Raw genomic sequence first — 19,751 nt, forward strand, 5'->3', positions numbered from 1 at the left:
ATAATAATAATAATAAATTAAATAATTATACAATTTACTACTTTGACAAGAACTGAGACAGAAAGAGTAAACTCACACTGCAATCGTCATTTTCATCCTTACTTTACTAGTTTCATGACTCTACATGTATGTCTGTGTAAATTTACACACTCATTTACTTAAGGAGTGGAAAGTGGAAACTAACATACTTGTTTGTGGGAAATGTAAAACAAGAAGGCACTTCTATGTTATAAATTAGAATATATAATTTGAAGATTGAAACTTTCAGTTTTTTAGTCCTTCGTTTAGGCTCTCACATTTGGATGTGCATTTCATTTCATATGCTACTTTTGTTAGATACAAAATTTAATCAATCTCTCAATTATCTTCATTTTATCTTTATTTATATTTGATCTTTTTAATCGTTTATACCTTTAAATTTATCAACTTTTATAATTGTTAAAATTTAATTTCTATTATTAGAGGATGAGAGATGGCAATCAAGTTTAATAAAGATAGAGAGGAACTTTTTTTTTACGTTGAACCATTAATTCTTTATTCTTTAAGAAAGCGTTTTTAGGCATTTTTCTTCCACAATATTGTTTTTAGGAATTTTCTTAACCTTTAATATTTTTTAATATATCAATTTCTTCTTTATTTTAAAGTTGAATTTTAATATTTGTTTAAAAAATATCAATCAGTATAAATTATTTATCAAATTTAAAATATAATTCATATATTAAAATATATTTTTTTATGATTTATTATTCATATTTTAAAAAATGTTTACGTGTGATTTTAAATCAACTTATCCTTCTCTTGACTTATATGATAAACACAGATTTTAAGAAAAAACGGTGAATATCAATTTGATAACAAAACATGGAGATATTGTGAAGTTACGAAACAAGTCCATGAACTGGCATGGGAAGGAGGAGGGTAAATCATGTTGGAGGCAAAGTAGTTTCAGGAGATTAATTAGACCAAGAACTCATGCAATACATTTTTTTTTTATAGATAATAGGCTCTTCTAACATAAAGCTAAAAAATTAGTAATTTTAAAATTATCAAAAAGAGATTACTTTTTTTCCGATAAAAGATTACAAAAATTAACATTAATCCAACAAATTCAAAATGTTACACATTGGCCGACTATTCTATTTGAATTTAATCAAATATTTCGGACTTTTCTTCTTTATTATTTTAGTTTATGTGGTGTTCGTGATAAATGTTTATTTTAAATGATTAAAATATATAATAATTTTTAATTTTAAATATATAGATTATACTATAATTAAAATTTATAATAAATAATATTTATGAATATAAATTATGTTTTAGATTTATGATAAATAATTTATATTATGATAAAAAGTATTTTTACTGGTGATAGTTGCTTTTAAAATTTTAATTTAAAGATAAAGATAAAAACGATACATTAGAAAGATAAGATATTAAAAAAAGACCATATGTTGTTAAATATATCTATTGTACTTTATATATTCAGGATTCAAAGCTATTCAAATTGTGAAGGCCTGGCTCTTGAAATTTAACGATTAAGAGGCACTAGTAGTCACATACAAAGCAAGAAGAAGGTGTGGTTGCGTCTCAATGGCTGCAGGTTCTGCTGGTGATCGACTCAAACTTGTAACATGTGCAATTGTGCTGCTACCATTCCTTGTCACAATAGCCTCAAGTGCTGATATATTCCTTGATTGGCACGTTTCCACTGACATTAATTTAAAGCCTGTGTCTACTGATCAACCAGTAGGGATCATAGCCTTTGATCTATTCATCTTTTTATCTGTCTTTAGTCATGCATTGTTTCCTAATTTCATTGCTGATATGATTGGCAGGTCATAACAATCAATGGCATGTTCCCTGGACCCCTTATAAATGCAACAACAAATGATGTTGTTCATGTCAATGTTTTCAACGATTTGGATGATCCCTTGCTGTTTACATGGTATATAATATGCACTCTCTTTCTTTGTCTAACAAATAATCGTTTTACTATTTGGAGAGGCATTCTAATGGCAACTTCCAAAATTCGTATATTTTAATTATTTTTGTATTGCTTTAATTATAGTAGTTGGATTATGCACTAAACATATGGAATTTTGGTTCTGATGTAGGAATGGCATACAGCAAAGGCTAGATTCATGGGAAGATGGAGTGTCTGGCACAAACTGTCCCATCCAACCAGGCAGGAATTGGACTTATGAATTCCAAACCAAAGACCAGATTGGCACATTCTTCTACTTTCCTTCCATCAATTTCCTCAAAGCTGGTGGAGGGTTTGGTCCAATTCGAGTCAACAATCGACCCGTGATAAGTGTTCCTTTTCCAAAACCTGAGGCAGAGTTTGATTTTCTAATTGGTGACTGGCACAGCAGTAGCTACAAGGTAACTGGCTGCTTTCTTATCATTTGACCATTGATATTATTGTGGCTTTAGCAATTCCTTAGAATGCTACTCAACTTTCTGATATTTTTATATTTACTAATCGTGAATAATGAATATATATGAAATTATTTCAATCAGGATATTAGGTCCAGGTTGGATGCGTCGGATGTTCTTCCTCCTGATTGGATGCTAATAAACGGAAAAGGACCATATATGAACAATTTATCTCTATCATATGAGACCTTCAATGTTACACAAGGTAAGAAGTTCATAAGAGATGTGTGAGTGACTCACACTTTATGATCATGTTGTCTGTTAATTTAAATCCATTTATGGTCATGTGTCACAGGTAAAACATATTTGCTCAGGATATCAAACGTAGGGACAGCCTGGAGCTTCAATTTCAGGATTCAAAACCATCAAATGGTTTTGGCTGAAACTGAAGGTTCTTATGTCAATCAAATAGAGTTGGAGTCTCTTGATGTTCATGTAGGCCAATCCTACTCAGTTCTTGTCACAGCAAACCAAAGTGCTGCTGATTACTACATAGTGGCCTCTCCCAAAATGAGTAATGCCACAAATAATAACACTCTTGTCGGTGTCGCTGTGCTTCATTATGATAACTCTACCACACCGGCTACTGGTTCTCTGCCAAGTGGTCCAGATCCATTTGATCTGCAATTCTCCATCAACCAAGCAAAATCCATTAGGTAATTGCATGCCACAAAATGGTGCTCTGTATGCTTAAGAAGAGTTTTTCCAATTTCCTCTTTTTCTTTCTTTACTTAATGTCAACATACTATAATGTTAGCAATAGCATTAATGCCTCTTAACTGTTTTGAGCAGTTATGAAAACTTAATCTGACTTTGAGGTTATAGTTAGAACATATGCAAACATTCACATTGTGGGATTATTTATATTGTAGGTGGAACCTCACTACTGGAGCTGCAAGGCCTAATCCTCAGGGAACGTTCAATGTAAAAAATGTGGCAATATCTGAGACTTTCATTTTCCAGGCATCAACAGCAGTGGTTGATGGTTTATATCGCTACACTGTCAACAATGTGTCTTACTTGACCCCAAATACACCACTGAAGCTAGCTGATTACTTTTCTAACGGAACTGGAGTATATGAACTTGATGCTTATTCTAAGAACAGTTCAAATGTTAATGCTGTGCGTGGAGTTTTCGTAGCCAGTGCATTACATAAAGGGTGGACGGAGATAGTGCTCAAAAACAATTTAGACATCATTGATACTTGGCATTTGGATGGATACAGCTTCTTTGTTGTCGGGTGAGTGTAACAAACAAATACTTCATTAAGTCTATTTTAAGGCAAGTGGTTAAGTAAATTGTTTTTCTTAACATGTCGTGTCACTATACAACCTGATCATATAAAACTTATACATGTAAGGAAACACATGCATGGCATGGCATGACAACATTTAGATAATTCCAAAGGACAAGTCAAAGTTATAGATATATTGACACATTATTATGAACTTGAATTCTTAGTCAGCCCAACATCAGCATATTTTGTTGTATATGAAATTTTCTAGTTGCTAAATAAATGTTTGTGACTAATGTTTGTGTTTAGGATTGGGGAAGGAGAATGGAATCCAGAATCACGGTCAAGTTATAACCTTAATGATCCTGTTGCTCGCTCCACTGTGCAAGTGTACCCTGGAGGGTGGAGTGCAGTGTATGTGTACCCTGACAACCCTGGAATGTGGAACCTGCGATCACAGAACTTGCAAAGCTGGTATTTAGGTGAAGAGCTCTATGTGAGGGTTTATGATGCTGATCCCAACCCTGCCAAGGAGAAGCCACCTCCACAGAATCTCCTTCTATGTGGTCAGTTCATGTTAAAACTTCAGAGTTTCTTCTACTTGTTTGTCCTTTTTATCTCCTTTATTACAAACTTTCATTCTTGAATGATGATGAAGTAGAAAGCTAAGGCTATGGTATTGACTATTGATGCTTGTGAATGTTCACAGGCTTTTTTCAACCTTCACCTCCACCATTAAACGAACATAATCCAAATGCTCCTTCAGTGTCCCCAGCACCAAATTCTCCATCATCCAAAGCATGCAAGCAAAATGCTCCTTCAGTGTCCCCAGAACCAAATGCTCCATCGCCCAAGGCATATAATCCAAATTCTCCCTCAGTGTCCCCAGCACCAAATGCTCCATCGCCCGAGGCATATAATCCAAATTCTCCCTCAGTGTCCCCAGCACCAAATGCTCCATCATCCAAGGCATATAATCCACATAGAACAAGGTATTAACGTATTTTGTATTGTGACACCATTTATGTGAAATGCTTATAGGCTAATATGTGTTCTTTGTAATAACAACAATAGGTCTCTGATTGCTGTGATCACCACTGCCTTGTGTTTCCTCTATATTGGTCTCCATTAATTGAGAAGGCGCACCCCTTTGCTAAGGAGATGGAAGATATGCATACCAGCATAAGGATAGAATTTCTACAGTGTTTTTTTTTCTCTTCTTTTTTAAGTTTAGTACTTGGTACATCAAGAATTGCAGTGTTAATCTTTGGCCACACTTGGTGGATGTTTCTTAATCTGCAGAACGATTGAAAGTGATGCATGTTTTAGGTTCAACAGTATGCAAGGGCGTCTTGATTGGAATATTACTAACAAACATTTTTCACATCTTTATGCTTCATCTTGTATCTTTTAGTTCCCATGTAATTATCTCCATTCTATAATTAAGTCTTGATGTTTCCATTTTCTTTTGATAGATTCTTTTAATGTTCGCTCTCACTAAACTGACTTATCAACTCACTACAACGTACAATCATATAGGTAGAAACGTGGTTTTAAGTTATTTCTAATGCAACTGCCCTTCCTCTATACTCTCACATTAATACAACTGCAACTATATTTCACCAATACCTTAATGAAAACGAAATTACTCTATGCTATCGCCAATTGCAACTATTTCAAGACTACACAAGGCTGAAAATATATAATAAAAAAATATTTGTGACTAGCAATAGGTGGTTGAGATGTTGATATATAAATTGTATGCACGAGTACAATAATTCGTGATTATTTTTTTTTGTTTAGGACCACTTGTATTTTAACACCACCATGTTGGACATCAGATTTAGCCAGATCGTCCCAACGAATAGCGGTTATGCAGTTTTAGCCAATTCTAAATTTACATATTGTATAAGTAACCCTGTTTCAATAACTTATTTACAAAAGACCAGTAAATTAAATAATATAATTTGCTGTAGTTGTACCATATTTTGAAAATGAAATGGTATTTATGATGCTGTGTAAGTTATATATACCCAACTGAAAAAAGAAAAAGACCAAGACACCTGTAACTTGAAAGAGATTCTTAGCGATGAAAAATATACTAATATAGTTATTAAAACAGTATGCTGAGTAAGACATGCATTCTTAACACAGAAAAAATGGAGTGTCTATATAGTTAGGAACTTAGGATTTGAAGAATCATTCACACGCAAAAAAGTGGTGGGTAAAAGTGTGCGGTAGAGGCAAAGTATATTGAAGTGTGATGTATTGTGTATACTCTGCGTATAGTCTACAGTTTGCCTTCAGAAATAGTTTTGAGTATACTCTTTTGTCTTAGCATAAATGTGGGTGTAATCTTAGGCAAAGTATGCTTCAACAAAAAGCTTTGTCTACTCTAAGTATAGCAGTAGCTGCAAAAGCAAGCTCTATAATAGTTTCACAAAGAATGTTTTTTCTAATAAAATCAAGAACCCAGAAATATGAATATAAAAAAAAGAAGGGGTTAAACAAGGATAGAAAGTAGTATAGCTTCCATTTTAGATAGCACCGCGCGTATTCGTATAGGACACTATGGATACTTCAAATATTCCCAGGTGTATTTTGTGTTCTTTTACTTTCAATTTTTTACATCAATATAAATGGAAATATTATAATTATAATATATTAAATAAGAATTATAATATGAAAACGATTTATGTTTATTTTAATATATTAATCTTTTCTGGTGAAATTAAGATTTATTTTAATTATATATATATATATATATATATATATATATATATATATATATATATATTACATTTTGTTGTGTCTTATATTTTTAAATTTTCTGTATGTTCATGTTTTTTTTTAACCAAAAACATATCGAAACAAAAGTGTTTATAGTTTTTATACGTGATGTATGGGCTTTTGTTGCTTCGATAGTTTGTTAACGAAGTTATTTGGGCCGAATTCATTTGCTATCTTTCCTTGTCTGGATCTCATCGTAAAACGACATCGTTCCGGGTCAAGTATTGAGTATTCTAGGTAGACGAGCTTGATGAATCAAGAGGACCACATGACACCAATTAAATCTGACACATAAAAGTTAGACTTCAATTTTCATCCCCATCCAACTATATAGTGACTTCAATGTTTTAAATTTCATTTTATTTGTAGGGAAAAAAATTCATCCGATGTTTTCTTAAATTAAGAACTGATCGATTTATTTCTAATTAGAAAAACCGAACTATATTAGAATAATCTCATTTGATTGCATTTGGTTCCATCTATTTTTGTCCAATAATTTTTTTTTCTTTAGAAAATATTATCCAAATTCACCTTTTTCTTTTCATGATCATTTATCAAAAATTGGCAAGTGAACCCCTTTTTCTTTTCAACTTGGTAAAAGTTTAGTTAAGTCACCAGTGCCCTTCTGTTCAATTTTAGCATATTTATTTGTTATAAACTAATTCTGAGTAATTATAAATAAATCCTCAACTTGTATTGACGAGATCTCATGCTGCGTTTGACTTCTTAACAAAAAAAAATCATAAAAAGAAAATAATGGAAAACGAACTTTGGTTATACAATATTTGCATATTAATTAATCTTACAAATACAATGACCTAAATGATAATAGGTTGAGTGTAAATCTACACTTGCGGAGTAACACAGTTTTCTTCAACGCCTCTTTATACTTCATCAGAAAGAAAAGAAAGCAATGAAATTTAAAATCACACATAGTTTATTAATATGTTAAATAACTTAATTCAACATAACTATGATCTTTACTTTTGGTTTGTGGATTTGATCCACTCCAATTTTGACACTTGTTATTAGCTGTATCTAAGCCAATTGTGAGGATTCGGAGAAATTGAGGGTCGTGAATGATGAATGATGAAGCACTGGGTGGTTTCATGAGGTTGCTTAGGTAATTAACTAGCACAGGGAGAGGGAACAAGCAAAGAAAAGAACAAAATTATCTGAACAATAATAATATTTTTAATGACAACACATTGGTAAAGGAGAAAAAGGACACCTTGAGGATTCATGTGAGAATAGCAGTTACTTACTGGCTTTCGCTACTTTTATTCTATTTCCATGACCAATATGAGGGGACACACACTGTGAAAAAGAGAGAGAGATAGAAAAAAAATGTTGTGTTTAATGTTTTCTTGTGGACAAAACAATGAAACTTAAACAAAGACTTTTTTGGATAGTACCACTACCAACACCCTCTCTGCCTCTCTTTCTCTCTGCAGTCATAATACATCACATTCTTTGGCTGGCCTAACACCAATGAAAAAAGAAGTGAAAAAAAGATACCCCAACATGCGCTATCCATGAGTTGGAGAGGTCTTTGCAGAGAAAATATTAAAACTTTTCTCCAATAAACAACTGAGCTCACCCTTAATCACCATGGGCCATGGCTTCATCAAGTTTACAAAGAATCAAAAGAATCATGTAAAGTAAATTTTGATTATCAAAAAAGAAATAAAGAAAAAAAATCAAATCAGACGACAACCGTATCGCTAAACTTGCACATTAACCCCGGTTTTGTTTTGTGATCATCTTGGGAAATGCCAATCTAAAACCTTGTTAGTAATGGCAATCCACCAAAGCTGGTGCGGGGAAGACAAGACTTGTTTGTGGCTGTTGCTGTTGTTGTGGTTGTTGATGTTGTTGTTGTTGTTGCTTGGATGCGAAGGCAAACTTGGATTCTCTATGATCATCTCCTGGGGCAGGAAGGTTGAGATCCAAATCCAAATTCAACACATTCCTTTTCTTTCTGGGGTGATCTTCTTCTGGTTCCAAAGCCAATGGGGTGAAGGAGAGTGTGGCGGGGGTGGTGGTTCCGACCGGAGCGCGGTGGCGTCTCATGTGGCCACCCAATGCCTGTCCCGATGTGAATTCAGCACCACAGATGGAGCACTCGTGCACCTTGGACTTGTTGTTGTTGCTGTACAAATTCCCCTTTGTATTCAATTGAAGGGAAAATGGTGACTTATTGGTCTTCAATTGAAACTCTTCCTCATCTGATGACAAAAGGTGTTGCTGTTTCTTCTCTAGGCCAATAGCCATCAATGCCTTAGGCTTCTTGTGACTGGCCCTGTGGCCTCCAAGTGCTTGAAATGAAGGGTAGGTTCTGTTACATGTCTTGCATTCATAGACATAGTACCCTGCCCTGCTAGACCCCAAGGTAGCAGCTTCCAAGAATTTTCTACTGCTGTACTTGGCGGAGTTCATGCCGGCGTCCTCCTCCGCGTGTTTCGGGGATTCCCGTGATTGCCCTTGAGCTAGAAGGATGAGGCAATTCGCCATGTCCTCCTCTTCATCTGTGCTGTCTTGTAATCCTGCAGAAGAGGTGGGAGAGCTGTTGATGTTATTGATATCTTCATTTTTCATGTTGTTGTTGTCATCATCACCGTTGTTGCAACCTTCTTCTTTTTCTCCTTCTCCGGTGGAAGAATTGGAGGTGATGGAGAATGGCATAGGGGATTGTGGCCTTACCCTTTTGGTTCTTTTTCCTTTGACAATGTTGGTGTGATCTTTTGAGCCCCCCAAAGAGAGTTCTTCTGGTGCTTCCATGTTGGTTCTTTTCTGACACCACCAAAGAGAGAGAGAGAGAGAGAGAGGCTAGGAGGGTTGTAATTGTAAGGTAGCAGAGAAAGGAGAGTGGGGGTTGGATATTATATATAGATAGGGAGTGAAGGATATAATAAGTCGGGGGGAGTCAAAAGCCACCCCATACAACAGTAACTGTGAATAAGCCCTGCAATCCAAGTTTTGGAAGCGTTTATTTATAGGCCTGTGGGGATTGGAAAAATTTAGAAATGAAAAGAGAGAACATAGCACTCGAGAAAAAGATAGACCAAAAATAATGCAATTTTAACAGAAAGTGGCCAAATTTGGAGAGTGTGGTGAAGGGGGGAACAGATTGGAAAAGAGTGGTTGTTAAAAACAAAGAGTCCGTCTCACACTCTCTTTCTCACACTTTGCCAACGCACTTTCACGAAATGAAAAAACTACCCCAACCAAAGCTTATATTAGCATGCTTCTTTATTACCTTTATTTATTCAATTTCATCACATTACATTGGACTCCTAGTCCAAGTATTTACTATTTACCACCCCCACTCTCCATGGGATGGATTTCCCTATTTCTCATTCTATATATAGCTCGCATGTGACTCCAGCCTCTCAATCTTTTTTCACTACCTATTTGGTTCAATTGTAAACCATAAAATACAATCCAAATTTTAAATCTACAAATTGAAGCTGTCTTCACTCAATGGCTAATCTAAACCGCATAAAGGTTCAATTGTAAAATTCATGCCCACAATTAATTAACCTTGTTAGTTACTAGAACTACTAAATTGAACTTCTCATCAATCAATACAATGATTGTTTGTTTCACTTTAATGGCATCTACTTTAATGAATGTGAGATATGAGTTAGCACAAAAGGATTTGTTGTCCTGAAGGCGCGTGAGGGGCAATATATTTGGTTTAGTTACTAACACGTATTGGTGAAGAAAGACATATAGAGTGCAAGATAGAGGTTGATATACATGTGTGTACTAATTTTAGAGAGAGAAAGAGAGAGGGGGTGGGGGTGTGAAGGAAGCAATAGCCCATTACTTTGGCTCAACGATTTGTGCACGAGATGATTGGAGTGCAAGCCTGGAACCACGGAATCTGCGGTGCTCCCTTCACTTAACTTTTTAATTTATATTTATATGACTCTTTCTTATTATGCTTTTGCATTCTGTCATGCCTGCATGACCACACATTCCATGGACTTCTTGTGCTTCCCACTCTCTCTTCTCTTTTATTCCTGAATTCTAGTAAAAGACACATCTCAAAGAGGGACTGTAACTTTAACTAAAATTTCAGCCCTTCTTTTCCCCCTTTACTTTCCAAAATTCGGTTTCTAAAACACTATTATAAATAAGCCAAAACATATGTAAGATGTGTAACATGCTCTAATCTTAATTTCAAACAAGATCTCCTCTCCTTCCATACATTTTCAAAACTATGATTCTTCACAATTTATTCAGGCATGGTCAAGGTAATTGATTAGTTGACAATGTTGTTTTAAATATAGTATACTAATATTAGAATTCTAAATAGTTTGTTTCTCTTATAAAATTAAAATATTTTTTACTCTTTTTTAAATAGCTATGGAGATAAGTGTGTTACTCAGTATCCACCCAGCTAGCTACTAAAACAGGGCAAGATAGGGACAAGAGATTTTTTTTTTCCCAAAAGATTTCACTGAAATGTTTCACTTGTCGAGTTTAAATAAAGTACAATAAGGTAGACATCACTTCCTAATTGTCCTTTCATCTTCAAGTTATTTTCAGAAAGTGAGATTAGAACATGAGTTAACTGATATTTCTTTCCATCTTATGTCACAGAAGTTTCCAATAATTTTTGCATATAAAAGAAGATTCAGATCTCTGTTTTCAATACTTTAATTAGGAAAAAAGAGTTGCTGGATACGAAACATGCTTTATGAGTCTATCACTCCCTTTATTTGTAACAAAAGGTTAACATCAAATTTGGATTAACTTTTCATTTATAAGAACTTTTTAATCAAGACGGTTTTTTATTCTTAACTTTTTTTTATAAAAAAAAAGTACTCATGAACTTGTGACTTGTAAGTGATTATAGGAAAGTTGGACGTGGATTTTTTTTTTATATAAAGGAAAACAGAAATATAATTTATTTTAATTTATCTGAAAAGTTTGATTTATAATATTTCTTTAATTAATTTTATTTTCCTATAAATATAATGTTTATTAATAAGTTTATCCAAATTAATTTTAATGATAATTGATAATAATAAAAAGCTTATAATCAATCAAGAAATTTAACACAGCTAGTTGAATAGAAAGCATGAGTCCATTATAAATCTGTGTTATATCTTCAATTCTTACAAATTATAATATAAAAAAAACTCACGATTAGTTTTCCTCCCTTCCTTTTCTGCAGAACTACATGAAATATTTTTATACAAACATTTTGCTCCCAATCATTGAGTTCATGTGAAGTTTACTCACATGTAGATCTAATTTTATAAACTATATCCTGACATCCATCCTCGTACTATATGATTAATGACCAAAACCTATTTAAATTCATGTGAGATATTAAAAAAAAAAAAGCATACCCAGATTAATCTATAAGGATCATCAATTTATTGTAGGATGAAAAGTACGTGACTCAAAGTTGTTCTGCCGTTTTCATTTGAGTAACGTTACTTGGTTAACTCAGATTCATGAAACCCAAATAACTAAAGTGAGTGAATCCAATCATGCAAGTTGTATTCACCTAAACCCAAATTGCTTTTCAGTTTTAACTAACAGGAAACACTTTTCTATAATTAATGGGCATCTCTTTATCTTTCTAGCATGAGCCTTTTATTAATGACATTTTCCCCCTCAAAACTATAGTAATGATATTGACATCATACACAGTAACCTTAAAGTATGAGGTATTATGAGAAACAAGTTGATCATGAAATTAAGTGAGAAATAACGTACACCTATGGATTTGAAAGAAAATGACTACTGCATTAATTAGTCCAAAATCATTGTAACCAAGCAATATGAGAATCTCTTCTAAATAATTTTCTCAAAACACATATTCTAATTAGAAAGAAGGCTTTTCTGTGTTTAGGAAAATTAATAAGGTAATGTTTTGGCTTTTTTTTATCAAAATGGATTAAAAATGAAAATTAATTATCATGAGGTCAATAAAGTATTTATTAAATATGAGGCGTTATCTTAAATAATATCTTATATTTTTTGTTTGTCCTGTAATAAGAGTTGTTAGTTCAAATTTTTAGGACAATCAAGTCAACACTAAATACATATTTAATAATTAAAGTTTAAGTATATTTTCATTCAATATAATATCGGCTAAACTGACATGACACAAAATACAAGAATATTAACCCTTGAACTATAATATTTCAATTATTATTTAACCTTTCACGATATAAATATATTTATTGGTAAACTTTGAAAAATATAACGATGAATCTAATCATTAAATATGTATTTAACATTATTTTCACCAACGTTAAGTTTCATTTTCACTTAATTTGCTAGGGTATCACCTCCTATATTTCTATATGACAAAAATTACTCATTTTGCTAAATATTCTATTGAACAACTTATTATGATAATTAGTTTTAGTTTTCAACCTATTTTGGTTTTATAAAAAAAAAGCCATATGTTTCAATGATATGAATAAAAAGAAAGAAAATTATTAGGAAAAGGGGTGAAGTATTCTTCTCCCTTCTTTCAAATAAAATATATTTGATCCGGAATAAGGATATAGGCAGGCAAAGAGCTTAGAAGACTGCAAATAAATGACAAAAATTGAATGCAGACTCGTGCATCCTAATGGATGACTTTTTTTTTTTTTTTTTTTTCCTGCAAATTAAGTGTTTGACAACGATGAAAGAGAAGGTGATAGTTTACTTGCAAACTAGGGGAAAAGTCAGATACAAAGGACAGTATTCTAATATTATTTTATTCAAAGAAATAGTTGGGTAAGAGGATAATATGTTTTTCTTTATTTCTAAACTTGATTATGTTAAATAGCTATTATTATATGGGTAATATAGAATAAAGATTTAGCAAATAAAAAATACTAAAAATAATGTATACTAATAATTTTAAATGTTTATTTTTTAACAATTTTTTATTTTTATAATTACTACCCTTAAAACAACAGTTAATGATTTTTAAATGACAAATTTTCTTCTAAAGATTTTTTTCTATGTTAAATATATAAAAAAAGCTTGATTTGATGAAATAAATTTATTACTGTCTATATTATGTCAAGTTTTTCTTAATATATCACTACGTCTTCACGAATGTCATATAGAGTGAAATTTTTGTCTTATCATTAGTTACTTAATTATTTTGTCTTTAAAGAATGTGTAGGCCTTTGAAAAAACTTTTATAGAACTTCTGTAGACTTAAAAAATAGTTTAGAATTTCTAAAAAATAATTTATTTCAATAATATTTTGATGGAATTATTAAAATAAACTCATTGCAACTTATCTTAATAAATTTGATCTCGCCCATTAAAAACAAGTAGCAATTATAATATCATTTGGTGATAAATGTTTTTTCTGTGATGACCTTTTAGTGCGTGTTTCGTGTAAATTAAGATTGGTCTATTTAGCACCGCAATCCTCCTTGATTCAACACTGTAAAGCCAACATGCTAGTCGCTACCCTGCGTTTACTTGGGAATTTGAACAACTTGTTATATATTGTTATCATTTCTGTGAAGTTATTCTTTTATCCCTAAATTATCATCACTATTTTTCTTACTACTGTCTTTTGTATAAATATTTTTTTTCCTTCCCATTACGTACTTATTTTGGAACATAAAATTTCTCTGAATTGTATCCTTGTTTTTAGTCTTGACATCATTCTTCAAATGGATAACTTGTTGTCCCAGTTGACAATTAAATTCTGTCATGCATCCCAATCTAAAAATCCGCTTACAAGTTACAACTAACTCAAATTATTTAACTTGGGAATTTCAATAACCTTTCAACTTGGATTTTTTTTTAGATCAAGTTGAACGAGTTTTTAAAATATTTTATAGAAAGGCTCCTCAAAAACCAAAAATAAAGACTTCATAAAAATATAATATTCAAGGTTAAGATTTCCCAAGCGTATGTTACATTAATGTCACGAAATAGACGAGTTTACAAGATGTGAGATTATATCTTTTTAGCATGATACCAAGATGCTGCAGCACGTTATGACATCGACATCCTGCATATTTGCTTGATTTTACATCGATGTACCTTTTTGTAAGGTAACAAAAAAAAAATGTAATAGAATTACACCTGTAAAATATTGTAAGAAGTAAATAACAAATATATGGTAGTAATTAAAGCAACGGAAACATACAAGAAACACTAAGTCTCAATACAAAAAAACTCTCTTAATGTGAGAGATAAAAATCACATGTTCAAAACTAATAAAAATAAGTACATTAGAGTATTAAACAAATGTGCGAGTGTGTGTTGATAACAATCAATCAAACAACAAAGCACCAACATGCCGTTGGCCCTAGCAAAACAGGACTCAGATCCCTTAAGATGACTAAAAAAGGTAGAGCATAATATTAGAGATGCACAAGGACTATTAAGTTGAATCAAGTTTAATTAGAGTTGCCATCTAAACCAAGTAAAATCTTTTAGTTGAATTTGGGTTAGGCTCATTTTTATTTTTGAACCAAACCAATTCAATAATGGTTTGGGTTGGATCTATGAGTGAGGGATCATTCTAAAACTTCTAGCATTTTATAGAATCAAACAATTCTAGAAATTTAAATCATACAACAAATTTAAAAAGTAATAATATCTTTAATAAAATAAATGAAGTGTAAAAAATCAAATATTTTTTAAATAATAGTTTATGTATGATTGGGTTGTTATAGTTTATGTAATTATATATGATTGTCAGTCGGATTTGTCACTAACAAACCGAAGACTGGAACAAAACAAAATTTGGTTTGGACGAGTTAGATCAGGTTGGACATGAACAACATAAAAAACTGAAACAATTACATGGCTAGGGTAAAAAAAATCTACATGAAATATAATGATACAAAATTATTTTGACTATTTCTTAATGCCGAGCCAATCATTGAAATGATTCAATTAACGAGGCCCAATTATTAACATGAAGAATTGTTTTTGGCGGTTGGTTGTGTCATGTGTGTAGCACGCAAAAAGAAAACCATAACCAAGAAATTGTACTTAGAAGGAAGAAATTATTCCCTTTTGATTATGGATTCCTCTACTACGTCTGGCTTAGATCTTCTACTTCTTTATTGCCACTACTTCGTACTTATACTCAATCTTCAACGCCAAAGCATATTATTGAGACGTGGAATCTTAATAAAGAAACAGTTCCATATCAGATGATAAATAACTAAGAGGAAACTAAGAACTACCTCCAATGCTCTTGCTTCCGAAACATTGTGAAGTATTCTACTCCAGTTAATGTAGCTGACTTTCAAATATTTTATGGTACTATTATTATTCTGCTTGTGCCTCAGAAACTCATCCACGAGAGAGATTCTTTAGTAGCTTCTGGGACACTCAAAAAGTCACCATCTAAACTAGGAAAGCTATACAAAAGTTACTAAATAAATGAATTTCAGAATAGATTACAAAAGGAATCAATTAAACAAGTCCCAAGTCAAGCGCTACAATAATTCCTTGTTGGGTATAAAATACTTGTTCATTTAATGGATAATTAGATAGTCAATTTAATCGAAAATAACGCAGCCAAGTTTGTGTTACTTCTAAGTTGGATAAAAAGATAAAAAATAATTAAGAACATGAAAATCAAAAACCACAAAAAAGAAAAGATCAATCAGATTTCTTCGAAATTATGTTTCAATGGTGGAGACGTCCAGCACTACAAGCTTCTTATACATTAAAAGCTTGAAGCGTAACCATGTTCTTAACATCAAAGTAAGCAGCTTTAATGCACACATCATCTAAGAGCTAAGATCAAAGTGAAGCTAGTTATAACCCCAAAGTTTAGAAAAGTGCACATAAGAGCTTTAATTAAGCATCAATGATAAAGTAAATTAAAACTACATGGAGAGGAAAATGGGAAAGGGATGAGGTGAAATTTAAAACTAATCATCCTATAATATTTGTTTCAACCGTTAGAAGGGAACAAAAAGAAAATGAGACTTTCAAAATAATATTATATCCTTAGACAAAATATCTCAACAAAGTAAGATAAACGCTGAAAGGTACACATCAATCATACAGAAGCAAAAAACTATTGTTATTTCAAAGCATACATGATTACCATAATGCTATGTTCAAGGATTCCAAAACTGAAACCGTTTGAAGGCTAGAGAGACCTAGAGTGAATCATTGAGCGGACAAGGTGTAGCCAATGTACATCTGAGTCCTAGACTTCATGAAATCACCTAAGATTATTTGAGTTATTTAGACTTCTTTCCTTGTTTTTTCTTGATAACTTCATCAACATACATTATGCCCTTGCCTTTGTAAACTTCAGGTGGCTTACAAGTCCGAACAGTAGCAGCAAACTGGTGCACCCTTTGTTTGTCTATTCCAGTGCAGCAAATTACATTGTTTTTGAAGCAGAAAACACGGACAGCAGGAGGGACAGCTAGTTCCACATCATGACTGTACCCCAATTTGAGATACAACAGGCGCCCTGCAGCTTCAGCTCTGGCTTTGTATCCAACACCCACAATCTTGAGAAAGCGAAAAAATTTGGTCTCCATCAATTCCAAAGCAAATATGTTGCCTAAAATTGCCAGAGAACCAAAATTATGGTTGCATTTGTTTCAAGGAATAATGCTACATTCTCAGGAATAACATGCCCAGGAATGATATTATTGAAAACATACTATGTCCATGTTTTGGTATTTTGTATCATTTAAAACTTATTTCTAGGAATATGTAATTATAAGACAATACATATCCCTATAAAAAAAAATTCTCTTTTCCTCCCAATACTCACTAAAACCACCCACTACCTATTCTTGTAAGACTTCAATCATTCCATGGTAATGAATTATACCCTCCTCTATGGGAATGAATTGGTGAGAAATTGGAAAAATGCTCAAAACATGTCTGGGAATCAAAATTCTTGGGAATGTTATATAAAACTTTAAAAAAAAATAGGAATGTTATATACCCATCTCAAAATTCCTGGGAATGTAAATCTAAACCCTCAAAGAAAAGTCCCCTGTAGAAAACTAAAAGTTTTTCAAATGAATCAAAGCAGAGGGAAGAAAATACAAAAGAGCAAGAGGCTGCATCCTATCTGGTATAGAGAATGTCATACCCATCATAACATAGAAATATGTTGATTATCATTTTCGAGTAAGCCATTGCAGACAAGAGATCAGGCACAAGTAAAACAAGTAACAATTATCAAAATCATAGTATGCTACAAGGTAAATACTAAATAGTATGCATTCTATAAGAGCAGGTGTAAATTACTATATAAAGGGAAGCAGATGTATAATCGAAAATTTGCATAATCAAATGCATCAATAATAATCACAACATAGCTCTATCAGAATGCTCATTCTCAACTAGAGCAGGTGTTGTTGTTTCTTTTCCCCATAGTTCATTCAAGGATTGAACATCCAACTAAACAGCACAGTCCTTGATTTTCTCACAGGGGAAAAAAGATTGAGAAGAAACAAAAAAAAAAAAAATTGAAGACAAATCGGAAAAAAATAAAAATTCTGTTATGTGCTGAGATTCCAAGGGTTTTATCAGACATTGATTCATTCAGTTGCATTTTAAGAAAGAACTCTCTGGAGTTGAGATTTTCGAATAGAGAGAGTGAAAAAGGGAAGTTACCTCTGAGAGGTGCAGCTCACGTCTCACGAATCGCACCGCACGCTACCTACGCTGCACTCTCGCCTGAACACACATAACTATTTGGGCTGGGCCGATAGTCCCAGGGCCCACTTCGGCTTTCTACTTACATGGCAATTACTTAACGCACCTAACGCACCAATGTATTTGTTATGCAATCGGGGTGCACCAAAACAATATACTGGTGCGTTAAGTAATTGCCTACTTACCAAGGACAAAAACAAAAATCTTCGTTTTTAAACATGGGTCTAGGAGTCTCTTATACACTCACCGTCATGTTTTCGTTTTAAAACATTTTTTCATTGACAAAAATAAATAAAAAATCTTAGAAAATTCTTGAAAATAGAAAGAAACGTGTGTAATAAGTTTGTCATTATACACAAGAAAAGGTATTAATGAAGCTATGTCAACAATAATAATGCCTAAAAATATATCAAACACACCTTTAAGAAAGAAAAGTAAAGAAAATGCACCATCTCAATAAAAAAGGAACACATAAAACGTAGATAGATAATATCATTATTTATACTTTTTTAGAAAAATGATTTTTTATATTGTTGAAATTTATTTTAGAAAAATATTGGATGTGTTATTTTACATGGAATTTAAGAAAGAGTATTGGAGAGTCGATAGGACTTAGATACTGTTCAATATTTCCAATACTATTAGAATTAACTGCAATGTAAAGGCCCGATAACCCCCACGAAATTCAGGTTGCACAGAGAGGTTACTGGCACTGTGGCAGCAAGCAAAAGGTGACCAGAATTCATAATGGGAAGAAAATGCCACATAAAAACTCAAAGCAAACAGAACTTCCAAGTGATACATGTAAAAACTAAGCACAATAATTAATTGCTTTAAAGATTATGGAAATAGGCTCATATGTTGTGACTACAAGCAACATACTAGGAAATACAAGTCTAAAGCTATCTGGAGAAGTCAAGAGAAATGAAAATCAATAAAACTAACAGAGAAACAACAGAAGTTATTTACTTTCCCCTAAAAATTGTATACTGTGTGTCAGAGAGCTACATGGCAGCAGAGCTTGTCTCTTTGTTCTTTCTAAGGAACCAAACTACAAAATCACAAGTATCCATTTCAGTATGTAGGAGTATTCAAGAATAATTTTTTGGGCATTACGCTAAAAACAGAATCATAAATTTCAAAGAGATTTTCATATCACATAATGAGAGGGCATTATGAAAATTCTATTTTCATACACCAAATTTAAAAAATTATTTTAATTCTAATTTGAAGGCTCAAGGCATACTCATTAATTTTTCAAAGTCACCTAGATCGTCTGGATTTCTGGATTCTAGAAAACATCCAATATTTTAAACTTTTAAAAATAAAACACAAGATTGATCCTCAAATAAAATTACAGATGTCATTAAATAGTTACCTGAAATCCCATACATAAAAAGAGGGGTTAAAACACACAAATCATTTAGGAAATTAAACTTTATATTAATCTAATCATTTAAAATATGTATCACTAAATGTTACTCATGAATGCTAGAATCCAGATTGTTAAAAAACTGTTCCAGAATTATTAATCCAGAATATATAAAGAAATTTGTAAATGTGTGATTTTACATTTTAAGTAATTCACCGTATTTAATTCATTATTTTGGATTATGTTTACCCAGATTATATTTTTTG

At 32.3% G+C, this 19,751-nt stretch overlaps 3 protein-coding genes across 3 annotated transcripts; 1 reads left to right on the forward strand and 2 right to left on the reverse strand.

Annotated features, from left to right (window-relative positions):
- Positions 1–1,590: 1,590 nt before the first annotated feature.
- Positions 1,591–5,035, forward strand: LOC114402166 (monocopper oxidase-like protein SKU5). The gene is made up of 9 exons (XM_028364674.1): positions 1,591–1,746; positions 1,836–1,945; positions 2,115–2,385; positions 2,524–2,644; positions 2,735–3,095; positions 3,312–3,680; positions 3,984–4,240; positions 4,384–4,666; positions 4,749–5,035. Exons 1-9 carry the CDS (start codon positions 1,591–1,593, stop codon positions 4,804–4,806), a joined length of 1,986 nt encoding a protein of 661 aa, XP_028220475.1. The 3' UTR covers positions 4,807–5,035.
- A 2,766-nt stretch (positions 5,036–7,801) lies between these two features.
- Positions 7,802–9,549, reverse strand: LOC114402725 (zinc finger protein ZAT5-like). Its single transcript, XM_028365387.1, has one exon. The coding sequence runs from the start codon at positions 9,243–9,245 to the stop codon at positions 8,256–8,258; it is 990 nt and encodes a 329-aa protein (XP_028221188.1). The 5' UTR covers positions 9,246–9,549; the 3' UTR covers positions 7,802–8,255.
- Positions 9,550–16,394: 6,845 nt separating this feature from the next.
- LOC114402423 (60S ribosomal protein L6, mitochondrial-like) lies at positions 16,395–18,149 on the reverse strand. Its single transcript, XM_028364989.1, has 2 exons — positions 18,072–18,149; positions 16,395–17,001 (listed from the first exon to the last, which is right to left on the reverse strand). Exon 2 carries the CDS (start codon positions 16,976–16,978, stop codon positions 16,670–16,672), a length of 309 nt encoding a protein of 102 aa, XP_028220790.1. The 5' UTR covers positions 16,979–17,001; positions 18,072–18,149; the 3' UTR covers positions 16,395–16,669.
- Positions 18,150–19,751: the final 1,602 nt, after the last annotated feature.

This window comes from Glycine soja, chromosome 20, assembly GCF_004193775.1.
Source record: "Glycine soja cultivar W05 chromosome 20, ASM419377v2, whole genome shotgun sequence".
Lineage (NCBI taxonomy): Eukaryota > Viridiplantae > Streptophyta > Magnoliopsida > Fabales > Fabaceae > Glycine > Glycine soja.

What these genes read in the sequence shown, in the direction of transcription:
- LOC114402166 (XM_028364674.1), top strand. Translation starts at nt 1,591, where the DNA reads ATGGCTGCAGGTTCTGCTGGTGATCGACTCAAACTTGTAACATGTGCA. An exon ending in AACCAAGCAAAATCCATTAG is followed by an intron (nt 3,096 to 3,311) that starts GTAATTGCATGC and finishes TTTATATTGTAG; the next exon opens with GTGGAACCTCACTACTGGAG. An exon ending in ACAGAATCTCCTTCTATGTG is followed by an intron (nt 4,241 to 4,383) that starts GTCAGTTCATGT and finishes GAATGTTCACAG; the next exon opens with GCTTTTTTCAACCTTCACCT.
- LOC114402725 (XM_028365387.1), bottom strand. Translation starts at nt 9,245, where the DNA reads ATGGAAGCACCAGAAGAACTCTCTTTGGGGGGCTCAAAAGATCACACC.
- LOC114402423 (XM_028364989.1), bottom strand. Translation starts at nt 16,978, where the DNA reads ATGGAGACCAAATTTTTTCGCTTTCTCAAGATTGTGGGTGTTGGATAC.